This window comes from Tympanuchus pallidicinctus, unplaced genomic scaffold, assembly GCF_026119805.1.
Source record: "Tympanuchus pallidicinctus isolate F22 unplaced genomic scaffold, pur_lepc_1.0 scaffold22, whole genome shotgun sequence".
Taxonomy (NCBI): domain Eukaryota; kingdom Metazoa; phylum Chordata; class Aves; order Galliformes; family Phasianidae; genus Tympanuchus; species Tympanuchus pallidicinctus.
The window spans coordinates 38091524-38118361 of record NW_026294739.1 but is presented as its reverse complement, the minus strand read 5'-3'; the positions used below and the strand labels follow the sequence as shown (position 1 = coordinate 38118361).

Below are 26838 nucleotides of genomic sequence, written 5' to 3'. Positions count from 1 at the left end.
CAGAAACTGAAAGTCATGTAGAAATGGTGTAGGTGGTTACATTATGTTACAGTTTCTATTAGTCTGGAGCTGCAGAAATACCTTCAGTTGTGTGTTCCAAAATTTAGGTTTTCACTAGTTAAACACATAAATATAAAACTTCGTCCTTTATGAGTGGCAGAAATCATGGAAATGTGAACTATACATAAACTGCTATAAAGACTCTTTTTCCCAATTCTGTTTGTAGCCTAGAAATAATAGTGTAAAATGTAAAATTCAGGAAAATCTGAAACTATCATGATTGGCTGTCTCTACCAATTTCATTGTGGGTTATTTAATAAAAATATTTACCATGTTATCATGCAAAATCAAATTGATTCATGTTCCCCCAGATACCACCAGACAGAACTCTGAGTTCCATAAGCCAGATAATTACGTACAAAGAATGAAATTAGCTGTGACACATTAGCATAAAAGAAAGCAGAGCCTTATGAGGTGAATGTAGTTGGGGATTGCTTCTTTAAAGACAGTTGTATGATTTGGGCTTTTGTGCTGTTCTTTAATTTTTATTAATTTACCCATTTTCTTATTCCACTTCAAACATATATTTTTGCTGTTTGTGTGCTGATTTTTGTCATTTCTTTGTTAATAGAAAGGTTTTGGAGAAAGAAAAAGGGAAGGCAAATCTGCTGTGCTATTTTAATTATTGAACAGTACATATATAAAGAACTGCAGTTCTTTTTGTCTTGACACAGAGTAGCTTTCAAAAGCAGACTCCATGGTTTTAAAGTGGCATAATCATTCCACTTAAAGTGGAATCATCCTTAACACTTTGCTACCATGATAATCAAATGGCAAATAGGTCACAATATTTTAGAAGAATTAGGCAAATAATCACATTCTTGAAGGGATTAATCTCTTATCTCCTTACACCTGCAATCAAAGAGGGTTGTAGTTGAATTTATGGAACGAATTAGATTTTGGCATAGAAAGTTAAACAGTAGTTGGATGTCATCTAGATAACTTATTTGTTCTATTTATGTATCTCTTATTATGCCGACATAAGAATTCTAATTTTTAAATTCAACTTCTTTTTCATATAAAACAGCCAATTCCCAGAGCTGCCCAAGTCAGCACTTCAACAGGTGGCGATTTAAATGAGCTCCTTGTTACAATAAAATGTTGTAACTGTCTACAATCCCAAAAGAAATATCGTCAGCCAAATTCGTATGTTGTCTACAAGTTTTTCGATTTTGCACACCATGATACTTGCATCATTCCTAGCAGCAGCAACCCAGAAATAGATGACCATATGTGTTTCCAAATGCCAATGACTGCAGAGTTAGACCGATACTTGAAATGGGAATCCTTAACATTTTATGTATTTGATGATGCCGAAGTGGGAGAAGATAGCTATTTAGGGAAAGCCAGTGTGCCTCTTATTCCCTTAGCATCTAACAGATCTATCTCAGGTAAGAATTTGATCTCTTCAAACCTAACAAAATCTTCACTTCTTGTTTAATATATCTTTTAAATATCTTTAGAACTTCGCCTAGTGAAATTTGGAGTATCTCAAAGAATAGAGATCTACTGTCAGGTTGGCACTTGTTCCAGTGTTTGACTTCCGCTGTGATTTAAAAAAAAATAAAAAAAAGAAGGAAAGTACCTTTTTCTTTCCAATATTTCAACTTAACTGTTGGCTCTCCTCTTCCTGCTGTGCACCCATGGTTCCATCTTTTCTACATTCTACAAGTAGTGGCTGCAGACAGCAATAACATACCTCCAGTCAGAGCTGTCTTTTCTGAAGGTCAAGCAAATCCACTTCTTTGAGGCTCTTCTATGTCACGTGCTCCAACTCCCTGAATGTCTTGGTAGTCCTCCAATTGACTTGCTCAAATGTGTCAGTGTCTGTTGTTGTGCAGGAGTGGCCACGGTATTCCAGATGCCATCTCATAGGTGTTAAATAGAGTAAGAATTCTGGCTGATGGAATCTGGAGTGCAGTTGGTCTTCATTGTTGCAAAAACACAGCTTTACTGGCTCCTATTATGTTACTCAAAACAGGACCAGTTTTTTTTCTCTTCCCTGAAAGGAAGGCTGCTTGTTGCTTACCAACCCCCAGCCTCTACTGCTTCTTGAAGATATTCTGGGGCAGATGCAGGACTTTGCATTTGCTATCATAGAACTTCAGGACTGTCAGGCCCATTTTTCCATTTTGTGTTGTGAAATTCACCCACAAATTAATATCATTTACAAATTTGCTGTGGCATATATAACGCAAAACCTACTTAATGATTGTTTTGATCACCAACTATAAGATGCATATGGAATTGTTTATTGAAAATTTTACGATACGATTACTGTGAAATGTAATTTGTAATTACCTCCACAGAAAGGGAAAATAGGCGAAAAATTCCAAGTGAATTTAATGTTTCGTCTTAGATAAATATTTGGCAATGGATGGATTTTAAAATTCAATTTATATATTTAACAAAAATAAGTATTAGTAGAAAATGAGGATGTTTAAGTTAAAAATTTTGAACCATGTTAGTAAGAATTACTTATCTTGTATTAGGTTACCAGAGAACCTACAAGACATTTTGAAAGGATGTAGTAGTCCTGTTCATTCTAAATTCTGTATTTTTGAATATCTTTAATATTAATTAGGTATACTTGACTCTAAAAAAACACAATATTGTGGCTTTATTCCAATGATGAAATACTTAGTAAAATGGGGACTGCAAAAACTGTTGTGCTTGAAGCATGTTTTGCTTTGCACTGCAATTCACTGTATCCAACCTATTCAGATGAAATTTACTTTTTGTTGTCAGGTACATTTGAAATAACAGATTCTGAAAGAAGATTTACTGGTGCTATCAGAGTTATGTTAAAATGGAAGTTTGCCTACCAACCGCCGAGTGGAGCCGCAGTGGCTTCAGACTCAGAGAATTACATTCAGAGTAAGAAATCAGTGGCACCTAAATTAGTTTCAGAAGAAGAAACGCAACCTCCAACCTCCTCTCCTTCTTTAACTTCATCAGTGACAGTAAGTAATGTAACGAACTTGAAAAAGCTAAGAGATATGAAAGACCTACTGCAGCAGATCACTTAGATCTTCTCTGATGACCAGGATTTGTCCTTACTGTAAAACAGCGCGTAGTACAAATGCTTCATGTAACTTCCATCTTGGACATCCATTGGGAAGTAAAATCTTTCTTGTATTCAAAACTTTTTGAAGATGAGCAGTAATAACTCATTCTTTCAGATGTATGATACTGCTTAGGATAGTCCTACAATAATTTCTCACATGGAACTCACTTTGCATTCCATAGATTTTCTGTAGAGTGTTACACTCATTTGTGGCTTAATTCTGGAAGAGATCTCAGTTTTTGGGGAAATTATTCAAAGAAAAACTACGTCATCTCTCCTATTTAGAATTGAAGTTAGGACCATTTCATTTGTCTAAAATGAAAAATTAGGGTCCCTCAGAATTTACTCAAGATGATTCAAATATGCCAATAAATGAACTTCACCTTTATTTTTATATTATAGGTACCCGTACCGAAACCAAGACGCCGTACAGCTCCAACAGACAAGAAAGTGTCATTTGTGAATGCCAGTTCAGTACAGGTGACAGTAAGTTTAATGTATTATGTTTGTGCATATTGAAGCAAGGAGACCTTCTTAGGTCACCGTGTGCACAAAGTGTAGAGCTAGTAATCGAGAACAGTCAGCTAAATAAGATGGCATGTCCAAGGCAGAGGCTGATAACGTAGTACTGCATAGAGGTTAGAAAACAATACAGGCTCCTCAAAATTGCTTGCTGTCTTCTGCAGCTTTTGAGCTTCCATTTTCATGGGTTTATAGCAGATTCCCACAGGACTGGTTAACAGTCTCTGCACTGTTTCTTAGCTCTCCAGATTATTAAAGTGACTTTAATTAACCACTCACACAAACATTTAAGTGACTGTAGAAATTAAGTTGATTGAAACCAATTTGAAGTTTTGTACCAATAGGATACAAAATTTGACACCATTCATAGTCACTTCTGCACAACAAGTTTTATCAGCTGCAACTACACGTGCTATGGAAACAATTATATTTCAAGATATGCAGTAAAGTGTCTTTTGCACATCCTTCTGTAGTCTAAAAGGATTTGCATGGAAGTAATTCAAACATGCTTTACATTTTTATTTGATTTTTAGCTGGGCACTGACTGTATTAATCACATCCTTTAATTCATTGTTGGTTCTCTAACAGTTAATGATTAAAATGTTATGAGTATTTTTGTTAATATTACATTGCAAATAACTTATGCATTCTTAAAAATTTGCTGTGAAGATATTTTTTTTCCATTTGCAAATACCTTGATTGAATTTATTTTTCAGTTGTAACATACATTTTCTGTTCACAGCTCTTTCTGCTATTGCTTAGTTTACTATGACTAGAGCTTTATTCTGAGCTTCATATCACAGACTAGAAATATGAATGAAGTACAGTATGAGAGAAATCAACTGAGATGTCAGATGTATGGTTACAGGGGCACAACACCTTCAGCTATCTGAACGGCAGCCTCTTAAAATTTGATAATTTTTCACACAGTATAGTTGTCTAAGGCAGAGATTTAGCTATTTGATCTCTAGCAAGAGTTGTTCATTAATGGGTGCTCAGCTGTCCTGGCTTTAAAAAAGCGAGTCTCAGTGTCTGGCTACAGACAAGAGTTCTGTACTTAATACTAAGTCACAAAATATTTGGACTTTCTCTGAAGTCTGAATCTTGTGGTGACTCTGCTCGAATGTATTCATGCAAGACAAATGGAACAGATCAGTAACTAAAGGGGGGGCCATGTAAGAAAGAAGAAAAAAGATTCTTTAGCAGGGTCTATTGTGATGGGACGAGAGGAAAAAGGTTCAAACTAAAACAGGACATTTATGCTGGACATAAGGAAAAGGTTTTGTATCTTAAGGATGGAGAGGTGCTGGAACAGGTTGTCCAGAGAAGTGGTGAATGCCTTATCCTTGGAGACGTTCAAGGTCAGGCTAAGCAACCTGTATCTGTAGATGTCCCTGATCATTGCAGGGAAATTGGACTTAAATGACCTTGAAAGGATTCCTTCCAACTCAGACAATTCTGTGATCTTAAGCACATAATTATGGGGAAAGAGGATTTACTAAAAATTGGATGAATGATTTATCTCCATTGAAATCCCAAACCATTTGTAAGAATTCTCCAGTGTTTTAGGTGGAAGCTGTAGCAGAAATTTGGAACAGCAATACTAATGCAGAGAAGCAAAGGAGGATGTAATTTCCTGTGTAAATATTTCTCCACCAGTAAATTCATACCTATATATTTTTTTAAATTATATAGTATCCAACAGGTCCAAATGCTTTGGAGGTATGAAATTATTCCATTTTTGCAGTTCTTCCTAATATGTTGCCTTTGAATTCCATATCTACATTATCTTTTCAGTCGTACATTAAAAACTGTGCTATCATTAAGGATTATCTCATAAGTCAGACATGAAATATGAAGGGGAAAAAGTGATCCCTTCTTGTGACTTTTTCTTTTTGGTCATTAGAAAGACAGGCATATCTACTCATTTCCTTCTATGTCTGGATAAAGCTTTTTGTCTTTGATTTAAAAAATTATCATCATTTAATGGGGTGGGAAATGAAGCAGAAAAGTAGTGACTTTGGAATATTGCTGAATGTATAGCATTCCAAGAGCGAAGATACTGCATTAGTCCAATTGATTGTGAGAGTAAATTCTTGTGGGAAATTGGCAAGCTTTTGGTTCCAGTGGTGTAGCAAAATGTTTTGTTTTTTTTTTACTGCCTCTCTTTTGAGAATTGTAGGTCTTCTGCATCATTTATTTGTTACTGCACATGAAAACTTTTCATTGCTTCTAATACTGCCAAAACAATATAGTTGTTTAAAAGGCATAAAATATAATGAATGTGAGTGACAAATCTTCATGTTTTAAACCTTCATAATTTGCAAGGTATGTTTTATGATATTATTTATTCTTATGTTGCATGTAATATGTAAGGTTAAACAAGAAAATCTAGCAGATGTTAAGGTGAAGGAGACTGAAGAAATTCAACAAGGGAAAGAAGACCATTCATGTTTGCCAGAAGAGCAGCTGTCTGGCCAAGGCACAGTTACCTCTGGAAATGAGACAGAAATATCTGAAGAACTGGAATCAGAAGGTAGAATTCATTCTTTATGAATAAGTGGCTATATTTCCTTAATAAATCTGTCTCTTTCTTTTTCTTTTTTTCCTCTCATTTCTTACTAGCAGTGGGAGCTGCCTCATTATGAGAAGGTTCATGACAGGAATGATATTCTGGTGTACTTTTAGCTGTAGATGGGTGGTGGATATGGTAGTGTTATTTTCATCCCAAATGGAAACTGTATTGTAATTGAATGCAAAAATCTGGTATCTGACCCAGATTCATAAAAAATTAAAAGAAAGCTGGCTTCTATTTTGAATGTCTTCATATTCTCTCTTAGAACTACACTGTTATAAAGACTGTTTTAATGAACATGCTCCTTTTGTCTGCAGCTAACAGCCGGTGCTGATATTGGAAACCCTTTCAGGCTGTGAAAGGACAGTGTGCCTTATCACATCTGCGGCATAAAGTTGTTAAGAAGCAGATTTATTTCAAGATTATAACAGCTGGGTCACTGGTTCCACCTTTGAGCTAAACTGTGTGTTAGTAAAATAAGCCATATCTAGAATAGGGAAACAAACAGGATGTTAAAATTTAACATTATTGTTTACAGCTTCTGCATAAGAATTCATTAGTAAAATTGGAAATCAAGGTGTTGAATCCCTATTGCGTTTTGAAGTAATTTGTTTCAGAAAGGAGGGGCCTGAATGCTCTAGAAAATAATTACTTGCATTACAGAATTACTTTATTTAAGAAAAAGAGTATTTCTTTGGCTGTGTGTGGTACTAAAGCTAATCATAGGAGAGCTAAAAATTCAGGCTGTGTCTTTTATTAAGCTAACTGATATTTATACTTAAGTTCCTCACAGGACTTGTATCATTGTACTTAACAACAATACTTAACTTTAGTTAAGTAAACAAGTACTTAACAACTTAACTTTAATCTTGGAAACATTCATATTTTTTTAGAAAACAAGAACAGGCAACAACAATGTAGTCCATTAATAGTTTGTCAGTTTGCCACTCCTGCCTTCCACAAGGAAGTGCTTTACTGGACACCATTGTACAGTGTTTATTAGGAGTAGTTAATATATCACTGTCATGTTTTCCAGCAAATCTCAGATTCACTACAGACACAGTGTGTTTTTTAACTACATTTTTTTTATTTATTTTAGCAGATGAAGATGATAGACACACAAATGATTCCGTTGAATTGGAAACTGACAGCGACGACTGTATTGTTACAAGTCCAATATCCAAAAATATTATACAGGTCAGTTGGAGTGTTTTATGGCAATCTGCTAAGTCTAAGAAAAAAAAAGTCAAGCCTGACTGTATATTTAGCACTGGTATGGCCTCACCTTGAATACTGTGTGCAGTTCCGGATTCCATAATATATATATAAATGAAGTTAAGTTACTTGAAAGCATCCAGAGGGCAACAAAGTTCATAAAAGGGCTGGAAGGCACTTCCTGTGAAGAGTGGCCCACTTGAGTTTTCTGGAGGAAACATTACTTGCAGGTTATCTCATTGCTCTCTACATCCTCCTGAGGATGGGAAGTGAAGAGAAAGGCACTGGTATTTTTAACTTCTGATTAGCCCTGATGTGGGCAGGCAGTTTAACTTAGATGGCCTTTGAAGGTCTCATACAGTTTAACTGTTCTATTCTATGACATGATTTGTTTTTGTATGTTTCTGAATGTTTTGGTTCCTTTAACTCTATTTGCTGTTCTTTAGCAACCTGATTTGTTGTCATTGCTACCAGTGTTGTAACTTGATTTTTGCTGCCAGAAAAACCTTGGTTCCCATGTCTGGGATTTCCATATATTATCCTTCCCTGTGTTGAGTCAACCAAAAACAAACTGTAGAAAATTAGGAGATTTATTAATAATTACTGGTATCTTTCTGTGCTGCATTTGTTAGGACCAACAAAACCTTGGAACTACAGATTTCTAATTAGTGTAAATCTGAGATCAAATTTTAGTGAGGACAAAATCTCCCTAAGCATGTTCTAATATGAATGTCTGAAGATCTTTATTTCATTCTTCAGTTCTCCTTCAGTCTTGTCTTTGCCACACTTAAGAAAATGTGTGTTTTTTACTTTTGATGCTTTTAGAGAAGGGAAAAAAAAAATAATTGGTGACTCATCCCAGTATATTCATTTGATTAAATGTTGTTAAAATTGCATAAGCTTGAGGCTGTTAATAGTGTGGAAACCTTGCATGCGTTCCAATGCAGCCAAATAGATTTCTTTGACTTCACAATAATTTAAAAACTAAAGATTTGTTTTCAAAAATCATTTCAGAGCACATTTTTTGTGCTTCCATTTGTGTGCATGTAAATGTAGCATTCTTTTGGCTTGTCCTAAAAACCTGCAATTAATGAGCATAGAGTCACGTATATGAAATACAACATAATACCATTGTGGAAAATGTACTTCAAACAGTATTTCAGTAGTATAGTTCTTTATAAAGATGAGACCATTTAGTACTTCTATAATATAATTTATGCAACGTTCACCAAACAGTATTGAAAAGCAGGCATCTAGCACTTGAAATTGATTGCAGTACTTCTAATTGTTAAGACTTCTCTGGACTGTCCTAGTCTCCTTTTAAAGGAGTGAGGGTATACCATACTGTTATATCCTGTCAGCCTAGATGTAATTTGATTTTTCTGTTTGTTATTTAAGTAAAGGCTCTTGAAATTTAGCCAAGTAAGTAGCAATTTTAGGCAATGTTTCTCAGGAGAAATATTGCTTTTTTTTTTTTTTTTTTTTTTAAATTGTAGAAGGGTTTTAGAAATGCTAAATGTCACCAGTTACATCAGCTAGAGGGAGATTAAGAAGGTATTTTTGAAAATGAAACATTCTAAAAACATATGTATAAACACTGCATTTCCATCTGTAACTTTGAGAACTTAAATGACTGCTACTCATCTGTACCGAGTCAAACAATAATAGGGTTTATCTGTGCATTCCTTATCATCCTCTATTTCATGTTATCAAAACCATGGGAAAACATTTCTGAGCAAGTAGAGAGTTCAAGTTTCCTCTTTGTAGATCTGTTCATCAGGTAGCAAAGTGCAAGAAGAGTGGATAATAAAATTAAAGCTATAGGTTATGAAGGCAACATGATACAAATTTGATTTTAAAATTAGGCATCGATGTATTTGAAATTTCTAGTTTACCAAATGCAGCATGTGAAAGTTGGTACTTAATTCATATTTTTAAAAAGATTAAAAACCAATGCCTTTTATCTTGTGAGATAAGTATCCTGCTGGTAATCAAATAGTGTAAATAAGTCTTGTGATTTTAAGTGATTGTTATGCTAATTATCCTATGAATCTAAGTTGTATGCCAAACTGTTTAAGCTACTTAAGATCATACTGTTTCTTTTTTGCATGTTGCAAATTAGACAGTTCATGGTTATTTCTCAGAGATGTTGATCATAAAGGGAATCTAACAGATTTTCCACTACTTAGCTGTACCACTTGCTTCTTTCTCTTTTCTTCTTGTCTATGATGTATAATTAATCATAGATTACTTCATTTTGTTTCATTTCATTTACAACATTTATGAGCTTCACTTTGTCGGTATGAAATGCTTGTCCCCTTCTTTCCTTTCCAAAGTGGTGTAATTAGTGTTAGCATCTTTTTTAACAGGCTACATAAAGTTTAGTGGCTGGATTAAATCAAGTCATTAACATAATGTGCTATACAATTTGCCCCTATCTCTTTTCGTTTCCAGCACATCAAAGTGCCAGAGAGTGCCAGTGTAATTGGGCCTTGCTAGCTTGTCAGGTTCAGTCAGGCTGATGGCTGCTGCTTTTACTGAAAAGCTTCCAGGCATGATAATTAATAGAGAAAAGAAGTCTGAGAAATGTAAAAGTTTGGACAGTTCTCTATGAATATTTCATACATTTGAATAATCAGAAGTTAACATTATCAATTTGATGTATAATACGTTGATTAAAAGCCTTGTTTCAGATCCTCAAAATAGACATCAAAACTGGAAATTTGCATTTTCTTTGGCATGGTCTTTATATTAAAAAAACCTCTTTTCGCATTCACTCCTCCTCCCTTTCACCCCTATGTCTGCACTTAATCTGTAGAGGAGATAATACGGCATTCAGTTATCACAATATAATTTACTGCTGTCAGCTTCCAACTTAAAATATGCCCATAAGGCAATTACTGGCAAAACCAGTTCATTTGGTGGTGGTCCCACTTTTTTTTTTTTTTTTAGGTGTGTTTACATCTCTGTATTTCACTGCAGATACTGAGAGTGCATTATCTTGCACTCAGAGGTTTATTGAAAATTGTCATTGTTGGTTCATTTTAGATCTCTGGGTTTCATTTAGATACTGAAGTCTCTTAAAAGCTATTAACAAGCATCAGCAATTGATTGTGATTCATCTGTGCAATGCAATGGTTGCGGAAAGTTGGGAATATTTAAACGAAGTTTATGTATAGGAAAGCTATAAATACTTTTTATTGTGCCTTTTTTGTACAGTTCCTTAAATATTGCACTTACTCCTGTGAAATATCTGCATTCATTGAAGAAAAAGTGATTTGGGCATCATTTGCTATTTTAAACTTTGACTTCCTCTATTCCTCTTTTAATCTTACTTTCTGCAGGAGTTGAGCACCTAGGTGTACCTTTAGGGAGATTCCTGAGTACTCAATGCTTTTCTTAAATTGACCCAAGCTGAATTTTATGGACCTAAAATGTTAAGGTTTTAGTATTTTGCAGTGTAATTGAGTTGGTATGATTCTATCTGCTTTATCAAAAATACTAATCTTCAATATTCAGTTAGTCTTGTCTAGATCTAACCTTAGCTGCTTAGTGCTTTTGTTTTTAAGAAATTGGAAAAGTAAGATAACTACAGCAGTTAGTTTATCAAAACAAGAACTAGAACTCATGAAACAGAACTGTTTATTGAGGCAAAGTGTGAGTTATTTATTAAGGCGTTGTAGTCACTATTGTCAAAGTGAACCGATGGGTCTAAAATGAAAAATCAGCATTAGCTGTTCTCCATTTTTAAGATCACTGTGGGCTGTATTATGGTCCTACTGTAGTATGGTCACTGTTAGACAGGAGCTATAATCAAAAAGAGAAATAATCCAGGACAGAACTTGGTGGTTTTTGCTGATAAAGCCTGAGCATTGCATGGGATTAGAAACTAAATTTGGGTTTTCATTAGCTGGAATAATTTAGCAAGAACTTTTTTCATGTTGTGGATAGTGTAAGGGAGACTCATATTCCAGTAATTTTTATATTGTCTTCGAACAAAAGCATAATGGGAGATTGGGGATCCTTCACAAATGCAATGTGTTTAGCATCTAATTAAAGAATAACTTTATTAAAAATATGCCATCTGTTGTATTTTGTCACTCTAACTTCCCTCTTAGCAAATGGAAAAGCTATATTGATACTTCATTCCTACCAGGTTTTTTTCCTAAATGGCTTTTATTTCACATAGAAATTTTTTTTAAAATGTATTATTGAAATCAAATCAAAGTCTATGATCCACATAAAGAGAAAGAGCATATAGAAGCCAGAATCCTGTCATGTTTGTTTTTCTGTAGGCTTTTTTTACATATTACTGTTACTTTTTGTTTAATCTTATTTCTGTAGTTTAAATGATGAGTAGGAACACAGCTGAACTGTATAGAATAAGTGGTCTTTTTGTTAAGCATTTTTGTCTTTTATGCTTATTTAGCTAAGGATCATGCTTCACAAATTGAAGATGTGTTAAGGCTTTTACAGAGCACTGGAATTACAGAGTTTTGTGACCAGTTGCTACTAACGTGTAGTTAACTGGCTTTCAGTTTTGATCCTATTGGTATTTGATACTCAGTTATCTGGTAGCATAAAGTTTGAGTGTTGAAACACTGAAGGAAAAACAAAAAAAGGAAGTGTCTTGGAGGGAGTGCAATAGATAGATGGCTGTAGGTTGGTACAGGACTGCAACAGTACTGCTTTCATAGGGGTTGGTTGGGTTGCACTGAACCTTGCTGCTGTGCCAACTTCGTAGTGCTGCGTTCTACTCATAAAATGTGGCAAAGGCCGGAGGTCCTACGAGGGCTGTGTGTGCCTTTCCCTTCTTCAACAGCAAGTTGGACTCTAAAACAGCTATTAAACAGGTGACAAAGAGGTCACTCCATGTTTAAGAGAGTCTGAAGTGGGTGCGCTTCTGTAATCCTATCCATTAGAAGAATGAAAAGGGAGTATTGCTGTACCCTTCTTTCTTTCCTCACATCTACACGATTATGAGAAAAATAAGAAAATAGATGTTCACCTTGACATGAAAAATGGTACAGAAAGAAGGAATATTGCCATAGACTAAGAATCTTGCCTATATTTCTTTTCCGTCATACTGAACCAGTTTCTCAGAACTAATCATTGAGAGTTTTGTTTTGGAATTCTTTTTATTTTTATAGGTATATCCAATTTTTCTGTTAGAGGAAATTTCTTACTAGACTTATGTTTAAAATATTTGAAGAAGAATTTTATTCCTTTCAAAATATAACTGTGCAAAACACTGATCAAGACAAGCTGTCCATTTTTCACTTGAATAGTAACTAATAAGACCAAGGCAAAAGAAAAAGTAAAACAAAGCAGAAAACCTTAAATATTTAAATTGAAATACTTTAGTCTACATCATATAAGTGTAAATAGTTGTTTAAAAATTAATTCCTATCATATATTGCATGCTATGTATATTTCCACCACAGGCCACATAGTATAACTGATTTATATTAGTAGTGAAATATGACATAGTAGCAATGCTGTTCTTTATCAGTCCTGTATTTTTATTTGCAATTTTTTTTTAAGTCAGCTTCTGTTCTCCTTTATATGTGCTGTATTTGTGCTTAATATTAATAAAATGAGGGCTTTGTTTTTTGTGTGTTTAGCACAGAAGTAATAATAATGACAACTTTGTAATAGTTACAACTTTGTAACAGTATGACTGAGTTATTTGTTCTATTCTGAGTTAACAGTACTGTCAATACCTGGATTTATCTTGCTCTCCTTAAAAAAAAAAACTATAACATTTTTTGCTTACAGTGTGCAATTACAAAGGTTAATTATGTCAAACAAGTTCAAGTGATGTAAAAGAACCAGTTAATAATACAGGCTATGGTATTTGGAGTTGATTCCTGAACTACAGCCTGTACAAACTAGCTTGATGTAGCTGCTAAATAGTTTGGGGCAAACAAACCTCAGCATATAACTTAAAATACAGATGCTAATACATCTGTTCAGTGCAAGAAGAAAAGAGTTGTTTCTGAAGTAAGATTAGACAATGGAGCCAATTTCATTTTTTATGCATGTGAATGTAGAGTGCTTGAGGTTATTAGTTGAAACTGAGTAACCTTTCCAGGCTTTCATCTCTTTCTTTTCAAATTTGAATATGAAAAGCATATTCAAGTCAAAGACCATCACTTTAATGACATTTGGCAGTCATTTGATTTATTAGATTTTAGAAAAAAAATTTCCTTTAAATATTTCATCATTCTATGCTAATCCTAGTAATATTGCCAGCTGAAGCCATGTACCTGGATTAGTGGAGACAGAATGGTGTGGAATTTTCTCTGTCATCCTAGTAAAATTTCCATGAATCTACTGAATAATAAAACAACCTTATTGAAATATTCAGATTTGGGTTTTTAGTTAAAGTGTCTTAGGATACATAATAAAAGGAAATGTCTTTTGAAAGGAGGGGGTAAAATTACTTCATCAAATATTGAAAGGGCTTGACAGCAATGGAAATTGTTCTATATGATGGATATTTTTACAATAGAATACACCTGCTTTTCAGTTTGATTAATAATATAATTTGCTTGGAAAAACCCAGGCTATCTCCATAATAAATTAGTGCATTGATTTGCAGTTCTGACACTGAATCTAGAATGCAGATCTTTTGAATAAAATTATTTGCTTCAAATGACCTACGTTTACCATAAGGTCTCATTGAAATATTTACTAGGGAAAATATTTCTAATAAAGTTGTGAACATGAAAATAAAAAAATAAATTATAAATGGATTTTTTGAAATGTTTCTGTACTGCAAGGAGCTTTGCTTATTGTTTGATGACTCTCATCTTTGAATGCTCATCTATGTACTTCAACTTTGAAATTGTAGTGGCTTTTTTTTTTTTTTTAATTATTTTTAAATCACAGTTACCTAGGGAAAAAGCTGTGACTCTATCTGTCAGATCTGACATTTCTACTTAAAGACAATAACACTTATTAAAATATACCTGTAAGCAAATAATACAGACGTTGCTAGGTGATATGAAACAATTTCTATAAGCAATAGAAAAATTGTCATTTCAGCTAAAGGTGCTGATGGAGACCATTTGGAATACTTTATTATCATATTGTTAATTTTACCATTTAATGGTATTTGATTTTACTAGACAAGTTCAGTGTGTGAAATTGAATTCCATATATGTACAGTGTTACTTAATATGCCCAAGTACTTTGTGATTTGACTTCGTCATTTTATTGAACTAACTGTAGTACACTCTGCAGTAGGCATGGAAGTCTAAAAGTTCTCCTTCACTGGCAAATTCCTGTTACCTCGTATTACTGAGCCTATTTCCAGGTTTTCCACCTATTTTCAGGTGGCTGTGGGAAGAAGGTGCAGATGACTTTGTTTATCGTTATAAATGATGGCAACTGAAATCTGTAGTTCAGATATAATTAATGTATGAAGATAGCCCCAGCTTATCCTTCTCCAGCAGAGTATGACTATTTAAAAAAAAAAAAAGTGTTTTCAACACCACTTGTAAATCAGTATCTGTTCCAGCAATACTCTCAACTTCAAACCCTAGGGCTTTAGAATCTCATTGTGTCCATGTCAAAATCAATCAGTAAATGTTCATACAAAGCACCCAATGTTTTACACGTGTATGTTTGTGTTTTAGATAGCACTTCAAGAAAAGAAAAATAATTCGTGTTTGTGTTTTGTCTTTAAACAGGCAACTGAAAAAATCAAGATTGAAATTATATCATTTTGTCTTTTTGAGTCACGAATTGTAGAAGATGAAACAATACAACAACTGTTTGTAGAATGCAGATTTTACAATTTCACTGCACACGAGACCCCAATGTCACTTCCAAAACCACCAAGTGGACACAGGGTTCACTATAACTATAGCAGTGGTAAGTGTAATGAATTTCTAATCAGATTTATTTTCTTCTTTAAATTTTCTTCTAAATCAAAGCCTATCAGTAAAGTCTAAGTCCTTTATATGGTAGTTGGATTTATTTGTGTTCCAGTTGTATTTGTTTGGTTCCCAAATATTTTCAGAACTGTTACAAATTTTCTCAAGAAATGCTAGGGTTGTAACTAGCTAATAAAAAATAAACTGTTGAATTATGCTTCTGTAAGAAATGATGATAGTACAGCATACTTAAGCATACTGTTAGTCTAGAATTTTGAAAAATAGATTTCATATAACTCAAATTAGGTATTTCTGAAAAAAAAAATGTCTTTATTGGTATCTGATGACACAGCAGATGAGCATTCCCTATAACTATACACAACTAAAACAGTTCAAAAGAGAAAGAGGACTTGACCATTGCTTGGTATTATCCAGTAGTCCCTTAGTATGAACTTTTTGAAGTGGTTTATTCAGCAGTGTTTAATGCTAATACCTTGTTGTATTCTTCAAATTACTTAATCTTGCATCCTCCATGCTATTTTCTGAAAAGCACCTGAAATACGTAATGTTATAATGATTGAGAAACAGCTTCTATTAATCATTTTTCCAGCAATTCCATGGTATTTCAATTTACTTATTCATTAACATTTTATTTTATTTTTTGCTATTAAATTCTACTACATTTAAGAGTCGGTCTGGGTGCTTCACGTTGTCTTGGGCATTAATTAAGTAATGTATTTTTAACTTAGAATATCTTGGAGAAGATGAATCATTTTGCTATTTGGAAACACTGCTAATAGACACATTCGTATTAAGGATTCTTTTGAAAATAGTTTTTTTCTTAAATGGCTTTGTAAATCGTATCGCAGTCAGATCCTTAAAACCATAATTCTGATTTTTAGAGGGAGACTGCAAAGATTTTTTTCTATTAATGTATATCCTTCTAATATTCACAAACTATTGAATTACCCCCAAGTTGAAGATTGTAACCCCTGTAGATGTTGCATTGAGAATTTTCTTCCCTATTGTGCAAATGCCCATATGAGGGAAAATATAGGATGGGTTAAAATGCTTTAATTTCTGTAACTTTGAGGAAGACACTAATCTTTGTATGGCTTTAGGAAAAACAAACACCAAAAAGTAGAGAACACTACAAACTGCATTTCGTTTGCTGAGGCTTACTTCCATTTAAACAAATGGGAGTCCTGTCATCATATGAGAAATAAGAGTAAGGCATCAGATAAATAAGAACTTTCAGTTTAACAGTGTTTATCTTGTTAGCTGCTGTAAACAATTATCCAAATATGCTAGACAAGAAGCAATTATTGAAATGAAATTTATAAAACCACATTGAAATAACACGATAAGCCAACTAAAGCATTCTAGCACTGGATTTCTCTTCCTTTTAGAGTTGTCATTGTTTGGCATGTAAGAAACATTCAGACAGTATTAAAAAGAAGTTATTACTCAGTCTTGGGACTTATGTGTTTTGGATATGATCTAAGCATAATATTAGATTTTTTAATTATCAGCTCCACAAAGTACAACTAGCAAAACATAATAAAGTTAGAACAGATAAGTTAAAGGTGGGAAAGAAGAACCAGTGATGAATAAATAATGAAATTACAGCCCCTTCAGACAGTTATGAAATTTAAAGATATTTCAAGCTGTGATATTGGAAGACACTATCATGCTTTGCAGAGTCTGTAATTCCTAATGAATTCTGAACTGGTAGTGCTACATTGTACTATTTCTGCTTGTCAAAATTTGGCTTCATAACTGCTTTTTCATTTGCTACTCTATTTGCAATTGTAGAACTGCTTAAACTTTAAAATTTTCTGACAAATATCAGAAAGTGGTTTTGGTCTTAGTTTCTCCAGGATTATATTCCACAGTATTGTAGTAATATGGTTGTTATTTGTGGAGTTTTCTGTTTACATGTTAGTCTGCCAATTTCTGCTTAAAATTAGCTTTCCACGTGGTGGGGGTAGGGAGGGAAGGTGAGTCTACTGTTTGATATTGTCAGTTGGAAAGCCAGCAAGATAACAGAAATGAAATTTGTGTGTGTTTACTATAGCTTTACGGCATCTTTTATTTGTTTAGTTCTCTCTTACATCTAGTTAGAACTCAACATGTTGCATATTTGAAATTAATTGAATATTTTCTTTAATAAAAATGAGATTTGCATCAGGAGAAAGAAATGTGCTTTGCACTTAAAAGGAAAGTTAGCGTTCTAGGTTTTACATAGAAAAATATGTGCATCCATAAGTATTCCAAAATCATTAATTATAAATATTTTTATTTTTTATTTGAGCAGCTCAAGTATTTTGCTTTTATTGGTTCATATGTAACAGTTTGTACAAGAAGGTTTATCAAAAATCAAATCACTAATCAAAATGCTTTCTCAGTTAACATGTGATTATATGGACAACCTTGAAGTACGAGTATAAAAAGACCAAAGGAGTGTTCAAATTTCATAACAGAAATGTAAACGTGCTGCCCAGTGATGATTCCTTTTTTCCATTAGTGCTCAACACAATATGAGGCATTCTTTTATTGTTGTGATAAACTCTTTGCTTCATCACATGCACATTTAGCTCTGTTAGAAACTGCATTACGGAAGTAGTATTCTGTAACATAACCAACTATGTTGTTATTTAGAATTGCAGTGATTTTTAGTAAGATTCAGGGATGCTGTAGTTTTTCAGATTGTGGTGCTTCTTTAGGATGAACTTAGAAATGATAATTTTAGATGCAAACTGTCACAAGTTAATGTTGAATGATTTTTGCAATTAACTGGATAGAAACAGAAGATGTTCTGTGCATTGGAGCAATCTTATAATGCTAAGTTCAAGCAGTATTATGGGGTGATATGAAAGCAAGTTATTCATCACTACGTAAAAATGTAAGTTCCTTTTTGCGATGGTTAATCACTTTTTTCCCCAGATGTGAAAAAAGTTCTTGTGTTGAATATTTTACTTGAGTTCCACTGAGTTCAAACTCTTTAGATTTGTGAACAGACTTCCATTTCAAAATTATTTTAGATACAGGTTTAGCAAACTTAGGAAATTCCAGTTTGAATTCTTCTGGGGAAAGGAAAAATCTGTTGATGTGGCTGCTCCTTTGAAGTTCCTTGGCTGTCCATCTGTCTCCCTGCTGCCTCCCATCGTTTCCTGTGATGGCCCCAAGTGTACTTGGCCATGAGAGTCACTAGCACATGTGGAAAGTCATGCACTTACCCAAAAGAATAGCAGATGGCAGTAACAGCTTCTTTTAGCCTGTCCAAGAAATTCACCATGTTGTGGGTAGAAATTTAGGAATCCAAGCACCAATGCTTTGCTCCCTGCTGGTAGGGGAAAAGGTGCTGAACTGTAGATTTCTTTCATTGTATGATTCAAGTGCTGGCTATTTTCTCTAAGTAACTACTTTCTAGTAATGATTACCTAAGAGTTGAGAAGCAGCTTTGGAGAAAACTGGAAAACTGGTGGCTCTACAAGATGTGCTTCCTAGAAGAACTCTTTGATAGAGGTATAACCCTCAATAAGTTCCTTTGCAAGAAATTAATATGAACCTTCTTATCTCTATTTTGTATATCTATATTCCATTACCCTGTACCTTGGTAAAATTATTAACTTTTGTTAAATAAATTTACTTGGATAACATATGAGAGCATGAAATAATTTAAAGCTTTATAACAGCATGTAATAAACCTTAATTTGATGTGGAGAAGGAAAAAGAGGTGGGTTTTTTTTTTTTCTTGTTTTGCTTTTAAAGCAAAAAATGTAGTTTAAGAGTTACTAGAGGAAAATGAGGCTCTTGAATAGTAAAGATTATGGAATTTAAAGAGACAAATTTCTAACTCTTGCTGCCTTCAAAAACAAAAAACAAAAACAAACAAAAAAAAAAAAAACAAGTTCCTATGAGCTGTGTTTATGACTCAGAGCTGCATTCATGCTACTTCTGTCCTCAAACATTTTTGCAACTGCTTTACTAGTTCTTTTAATACTGATTTTTCAGTTTTCTCATACAGGCTTTTAATAATCTTTTGGAGTAGTTTAAGCTCTTGTAATACTTGTTGGTTGATAGCATGTGCAAGAAATGAGCAACTTTCTTAATACAAGATGCCCAAAAAACCTCCTAAAAATTTCCTAGAGCTCTGTTTTTTATTATTTTACTGTTTTTCCAAAGCAAGTCTATTTTTTGCTGTAGGTCATATTAATGGTAATAATAAAAAAAAAAATAAAGAAAAAAGGAAAGAAGAAATGCTGGTTCATAAAGGAAAACATTGGATGGCTTTCAGAGCATTCACACATACTCCTCAGGCTGTGGATTTTCTTCAGTCCATTGGTCTAGTTGTTCCTCTTATTGAAATATTGTGGCAGCAAAGGAGGATTAAATTACTGAGGCTGTCAAAAAGGACAAGCATTCTGCCATAAGTTATCATTATCACTAGGTTCCTCAGTGGAAGAAAATACAGTAAATCCCTTCAAATACAAAGCAGTAAAGACCACTGGCTTTTAAAATCATGACTGCTATTGCCATTAACAGAAAATGACAGCTATGTGGCATGCTTAGATGCTGCTTGTATCTTTTTTGACAGTATGCACATAAACCTGCCAGTGACATGCCATTAGATCACATGACCTTTCAAATTTGATTCTGGCATTATTGCTTTTCCTTAGGAAAGACAAGGGAATTAGATGTTTTTTTTTCTTTGTTCTTTTCTTCACAATCTTTCTTGTAGAAGATGAAAAATAGTCTTAAATAATTATATTAATTCCAATTTGCTTTGCAGTGATACATGTGGATGAGGCAAATAATCGCGCAAGAAGAGAGTATCTCAAGTCTATACTTCAAAAGCCAGATCTAAAAACTGACAGGTACATATGAGCACAGAAAAACTCCATAAAAGGTCTTTATAAAGAGCGCTTAAGGTTTGCCTTTTGGCTTGTCTTGTTCCTTGACTATACTGACATATCTAATGAACTAGAGAGAATTCTGTTTCAGCCTGGAACGTTACCTACATCTTGCAGTGGTGATGGATGGCGTTTCTTCCCTGGAGTAGGTTTGTGTGGCGTGGGACATCACTGTCTCTTTTATTGTTGTGTTATGTGTTTAGTGCTATGTTTTGAGATTTTTGTTAACAATCTTGATTTGCAAGAGCGTGAGTCTATCATCAGCATTTCATCAGCACTGAATTTTAAAACTGTGTATAGCAGAGTAGTACAGCTTTTGCTTTCTGAATTTAAAGAATTAAGAGTTTGAAAGCTTTAGAAAGTGTTCTTTAGCCCTTGAATTTCCAAAAACCTATTTATAATTTGATTCCACGGTTGGCTATTATATATAAATTTAATTGTAGAAGAGAACATTTGTTGATTCTATTTGAAATGTAGGGTTAGTTGTCCATCTCTAAAATACTTTTTATTTATTTTTATAGTAGGGTAGGGTGATCCCTCTTCATTCTTTTTCCCTTCTAAAGCAAAATTTCACAACTTTGACAGGAAATAGATTTTATTGAAATGGAGCATGAAACTCCATGAAAAGATCCTTGTGGGAATGGAAAATATCACAAAAAGAATTCTGAAGTTTGGAAATGCAAAAGACATAAGCAAGCAGAAGGCTGGTTTTATCATATAGAATAGGAAAGTGGATAATGTGCTCTATTAAGAATTTAATGAAACAGAGGACTGAATGTTCTTTTTTTTTTTTTCCCCTTGGAAATAATTCAGTGAAGAAAACTAATTAGTCTTTTAGGCTACGATTTCACCTATAAATACCGCAGTGTCTTTTATTTACCAAATCTAATGTAGAGTGATTGAGTTGAAAAGTTCAGACTGTTTTTGTTTATGAAATAAGGTACAACAACAGCAGAAAACTTTTTCCAGAAAAGAAGCATTCATCTTTTATTGTCACTATCATAGTAATGTTACATACATAGGTTGTTTTATTTGTTCTCACTGTGTGAAGTTTTGGTTCTGTGCTGACCAGATAGCAAGGCAAGAAGTCCATCACTGGACTAGTTCCCTACTTCAGCCTAGCAAGAGTACCACCAAGCAACAAAATTTATGAAAGGATTGCTATACACCAAATCTTTTCAGTTCTGTGCATTTTTAAACCTGGCCAAATTATATCTTCAACACGTTTTCTATCACAGGCCTTACAAAACTAGTATCAGAGTTTTTTCAGCTGATGGAGGAACTGAACTTTACATTTGAGCTTTAAAGTTCAGGAAACCAAGTTATCAGGGATGTAAATATCATTGAAAGCTGCCCCAGTGCGCTTTAGCCTGACACTTTATTGATGTTTGTACTGTGCCATCTTATAGGAGCAGTGATAGTATATTAAGTGTATTGAACTATGTAGTATGTTTTCAGGTGAACTCACTGTCACAAATGTTGCTAGAAATGATGCTTGTAATGATTAATTCCATATTAGAACATAAATAGATACATTACATGTGATCATGCAATCTCATGTCTCACACCACTTGTTATAAAATCAAAAAATGCATGGATTAGGACTTAGTAAGGCTATGTCTGTATTATCTAGCAGTGGGAGAGAATCTCTAGAGCAATGTGTCTGTTCCTAACGGTCTGATATTCACTATACATATTTTGGGATGATTTTCATAATTCATAATACTCCTAGCTGATCCTATTGACTGAATGTCTTTTTGCAGCAGAATGCTGGCAGGGCTACTTCTGGAGCGCGTCTGGTTTTGACCATTACAAGAAGAATCCAGTTAACAAGTTCCAAGACTACTTTGCAAACAAAAGAACTGTAACTGGGGACAGCTGAAAAGTTTTACTTCATAACAAGCAATACATACGTCCAAGCCCAGACACTTTCATTAAGTGTGGCCTGCCTGAACTGAAGTAGTGGAACTTCTCTTACAAGCTTTGCTATCAAAGATTTTAGCCAATGCAACATAAATGACATTTAATCTAAACTAAGTATTATTGCCATTCGGTTGTTTTTAGTTCTTCACATCAGACAGCTTGAATGGTGTTGGACAGTGGTGTGAAAAATGAAAAGAAACAAAAATACCCCTTACTACTTTTAAATGTTGTGTAAATTAATTTTCTGAAATACCTGAAAGTACGTAGGTATAAACTTGGTTTTGGGAAGAAGTGTAAAGAAACGAAGTGACTTCTTCTACTACTGTTAAATAATGGTAAAGAGGGAGGGATAATGTGACAGGAAGGGTCTCTCAAACTATTGTTTTTGTTGAAAACATTGCACATCATTAATAGAGAGATCTGGTTTATGCTTAACTGGTAATGTAGAGCCTTTTTGCCTTCTTCATATGTTTTTGAGTTGATTTTAAGCCCTTTTGAAGGTAAAAATCCTTTTTTTTTTTTTTCCTTTCTTTTTTTGCTTAGCCTACTGTTTACAGTGGTCAGTGATCCCCCAGAAGACAAACAGGATCTTGAATGTGAAGATATCGGTTTTGCTTATGTCAGCTTGAGAGAGATATTTCAGAAAGGAAGGGATGTCATCGAGCAAGATATTTTTGGTGAGTTTTAGAGGCTATTTTACTGTTACCGTACTGAAACCAGCAGTTACTTGAATTTCTTCTTTGCATAAGAAATTCAAGCAGTATTGTCTAAGTAGTTGTTTGACGTTGTCTGAATAAGAAATTTCTTAATATCAACTAGAGATCTCCCGATTAGTTTACAAAATTTTCAAAGCTGTGTCATTTTGTTATTACTTAAAATGTAAATTGAAGGAAAAAAGAAAAGGAAGTAAAAAATAGCATACTCAGCACAGAATAATCAGTTGATAAAACCTAAGATCTTTAAGGACATGCCTGCTTACTATGACTCTCTATTTGTACAGTATGCTTCATCCAAAAAGGCTGTAAATATATATTACTTTGTTATTAAAACTTGTGTTAACAAATACTGCATTGCTAATTTCTGTATTGTGCTTAAAGTAATTCTGTAATCTACAGATTTACATTAAGTTTGCATTCTCTGTATAAAACGTGTCTCTGGTCAAAATGAAATACCAGTGGCTTTGGTTTAGGTCTAACAGTTTAAAGTAAGATTTCTTCTGTAACAGTCTGACTGAACTTTCACTGTGACTTATTAAAGCAAGATGAGGTGAGTAGGTGTGGAACCTTCTGTTTCCTGTGTCTTATGATAACAGGTTTATGAAGCAGAGAAGGTTAATTGGTCTTTTTATAGGGAGGTGTCTGGTTTGGCCCTTTCTGATCTCCAGGGTAGCAGGAACAGGACTATCTGTTGTTTTTGTCATTACCTGCTCCACTCCATTCTCATTCTCCATTATGTAAAGCTAAGTAAAGAATAAGCTGGGAGTGTACTGTTAACAGTTAATCTCCTATAAAGGTAAGTGAGCAGCATGATTACCAGAAGTAGTGTGCCTGTGCTTGCAAATCACTCTTAACAACAAGAATTGTTAGTCCTGGTCAAAAGCTGCACTAATTCTTCCACACTCGTATGTCTGATTACCATTCCTTGAATGATGGGCTGATTAGTGAGGGAAAGAAATAGTTTCTTATCCATTCCTATTATCATGCATGATTTGCATCTGTGCCATTGCTAAAATACCAAAAGTATTTATCAAAGTTCAAGGAACACAATAAGAATTCTATGAAGAATTAAATTGTCATATCCTGGAAAAATAATACACAGATTTGATGCAGTTCTTTCTGTGACTGAACCTCTTAATTCTTTTTCCACCAGTCATTTTTCTCCAAGTAGTTATACAGGCATTGTATCTCTTCCAAAAAGGCATTTCATAGTCTCTCATTGGAAACTTGCTTTTGTTGTGGATTTTATGGTCATTTTGTCACCATTCCTGTTTGATAAGATTTAATAGTGACATAAAAGTTATTTTGTTGTGTTGAAAAACATCTTCCACAAACTCTAAAAATTTTTTTAATATAATATATAATTAAATTATATTAAATTAAATTAAATAATATATAATTAAATTATCATCTGAGAAAATTATTAGGATAAGAAGAACACTAGTATTAGTTGCCTTAGGTAATCATTATTATGTAATGCCAGCTATTTCAGTGTTGAGAGGAACGTTTCCTACAGTCATAAGGTATTCAAGCTATTTTGTTTAACTTTATGTATATCGTATTTGTGAAAGCAATAGTACTGTATATAAATGCAATTATTCTTGCTCTTATCTCCCCATCCCTGCAGATACTAATTTGTTTCGTAGTAAAACACTACTGAAGCTTATAAAGTTTATCTAATGGACTGGATTTTCTAAAAAATATAAAAATATATTGGCTTCTTTTTCACTATAAAAAGTTTGGATTATTCCAAGAGGGAGATTTCTAGTGTCTCTTGATAGTTAAAACATACCCTTGATAGTTAGTATCTTTTTCATATGGATTTACAGTAATGCTGTTGCCAGTGGCAATGTGATTCTAATCCTTCTTTCAAAAGTTAAATGCTCTAAACTTCTTTTATACTTTTTGAGGACTGGATGAAAATGAGCATATACAACGGCATATGATAGTATGTCTTGGGGATAACGTGACAATATTAAAACTGAGGGAAATTAATTTACATTTTCTATTTTCAATCAGTTACCCTACTATTCTTATAAGTAAAAAGAATGATTTCCACTGAAATTTCCTCTTCAGATTGGCATTTTGTCCAAAGATACATAAAATTTGTTTGCATCTCTAAGAATAGCATCCAGTCTGTCCTCTAATAGCTGTGTCAGCAAGGTAAATGATGGAACGTTTATCCTTTGGTTTTCTTTCCCTGAACTTAATTCTGGCTGTCCCAGCAGCCTGGGCATTGTAGCACACAGTATCACTGCATGTTCCCCGAGTATTTATCCCAATCTTTTTAGTAAATACATAACCTTGCTGTTTCTTTGCTGTACATATAGCTTTGAGGAGATGTGCTGTCAAGATTATTTGGTTTAAGTCCAATTCCTCCTAGAGTCATGTTAGACAGCCTCATTACTTTTTATGCAGGAATGGGAAGTAACCTCATTCTTGACTGTTAGCATGTTTTTAATCAAAGCAGCAGAGAATGTGGCCCTCAGGGCTTATGTAGATACTGTAGAAGAGTGCAATTGTAAATCACATTAGCAAATTTCTGTAAAATAAAAATTTTAAATACTGCTTTAAAATACACATGCACAAAGATGAAGGTATAGTGGATAAACACCATCTTTGTCTACTCTTTGCTATTTTACAGCACACAGAAGCCTACATTACACCAGATGGAAAGTAGCAGTTTACCATTTAAGTACTGATAGCTCCCCAAACTGATTTGCCCTGGTCATATAGGCACTGTATAATGTATATACTTGCTGTACAAAATACATCCATCTGCATGTTTTTTACATTTTAGTGGTATTTACATACGTGGGTATGTCTCTAATAGCTTGCATTCTGATATCTGAATATCTGTATTTGTGAATTATGGAAAAACAATTTGCATAAGCAGTTTTCATACAGGAAGTTCTCTTTACTTGAAAATTAATTCCAATGCAAATGCTTTTGTTTGAAGAACTTTGTAGTTCTTAGGGTGCACAGGTTCCAGTAGGCTGAGTACTAGGTCCTACTTCTAATGAGAAAGTTGACTGAGAGCTTTCTTTATAAATCCTATAGGGCTGAGTGCCAGAACTGGAAGCTATTTTTTGTTCTTTCAGCATATGCTAGGTGCCATTTAATCTATCCAAATCCTAAGCAAAATTATCGGAACAAAACCAAAGCCTTAAATTAATTTACTAATGCTGTTTTCTGATGCTTCCTTTCTAGTTTTTGATTCGCAAGATGATAGTGCAATAATTGGTAAGCTTAGAGTAACAGTGGAAGCCCTCCATGCACTGCGTTCAGTCTACGAGGAATGCAAAGATGACTCGGAGGCATGAAAGGGAAGTTTGCCTACAGAAGTTTCTTCTGCAAATACATACTTGACAGTGTTCAAAGATGAGATCTTCACAATTCTTAAAATATATTTAATGTATAATTTATACAAAAAGAACTCTTAATTTATAATAATAAAGTTTTGTAAACTTTTCGGTCTGTTTGTTTTTATATTTCCCCCCTAGGGCTGAGTATCTCCCCACAGTGGACAGCGCCTTGTGAATAATTAATACCTACATGATTGAATGATGTGCTTTATTTGCATTTTCAACATTTTTTCCTACATAAAACAGTAATAAAAATGCAAGTCAAATTTTTAATTTTTAATAAAAAAAAAACCATAAGCCTTAGAAAACTGATTAAAAATACTTTTATGTTATCCCTAATCACCCCGCTAAATGGAATGCCTGTGATTAGCCTCATTAAGAATTTTATACTGTGAAGATTTTATTAAAAGCAATATATGAAAATTACTTGGATTAATGTGTTAATCTGCCTCTTTAAAATGCTAATATCCATTTTATGCACATTAAATCTCAGTATGTGTTTTCTTTGATGCGTACAGTTCCTATCAATTAAATATAAAAAATGAAGCTAGTTGGAAGACTTATTAAATTACAGCAACCTTTTTTTCACTAACTTT

At 33.7% G+C, this 26838-nt stretch overlaps 1 protein-coding gene across 5 annotated transcripts in view; it reads left to right on the top strand.

Moving 5' to 3' along the window:
• The window catches only part of RPGRIP1L (RPGRIP1 like), a 56750-nt gene extending 30402 nt beyond the window's left edge, over positions 1-26348 (top strand). For 2 of the 5 annotated variants that reach the window (XM_052685716.1, XM_052685713.1), the window contains 9 exons: positions 1088-1451; positions 2809-3023; positions 3530-3613; positions 6026-6185; positions 7324-7421; positions 15137-15320; positions 20118-20202; positions 22705-22838; positions 26088-26348. In XM_052685716.1, coding sequence (XP_052541676.1) covers positions 1088-1451; positions 2809-3023; positions 3530-3613; positions 6026-6185; positions 7324-7421; positions 15137-15320; positions 20118-20202; positions 22705-22838; positions 26088-26200 — 1437 coding nt within the window. In that variant the 3' untranslated portion in view covers positions 26201-26348. The remainder of the gene's footprint in view (positions 1-1087; positions 1452-2808; positions 3024-3529; positions 3614-6025; positions 6186-7323; positions 7422-15136; positions 15321-20117; positions 20203-22704; positions 22839-26087) is intronic. The other 3 variants (XM_052685715.1, XM_052685714.1, XM_052685717.1) reach the window with 3 other exon arrangements.
• The last annotated feature ends 490 nt before the right edge of the window (positions 26349-26838 follow it).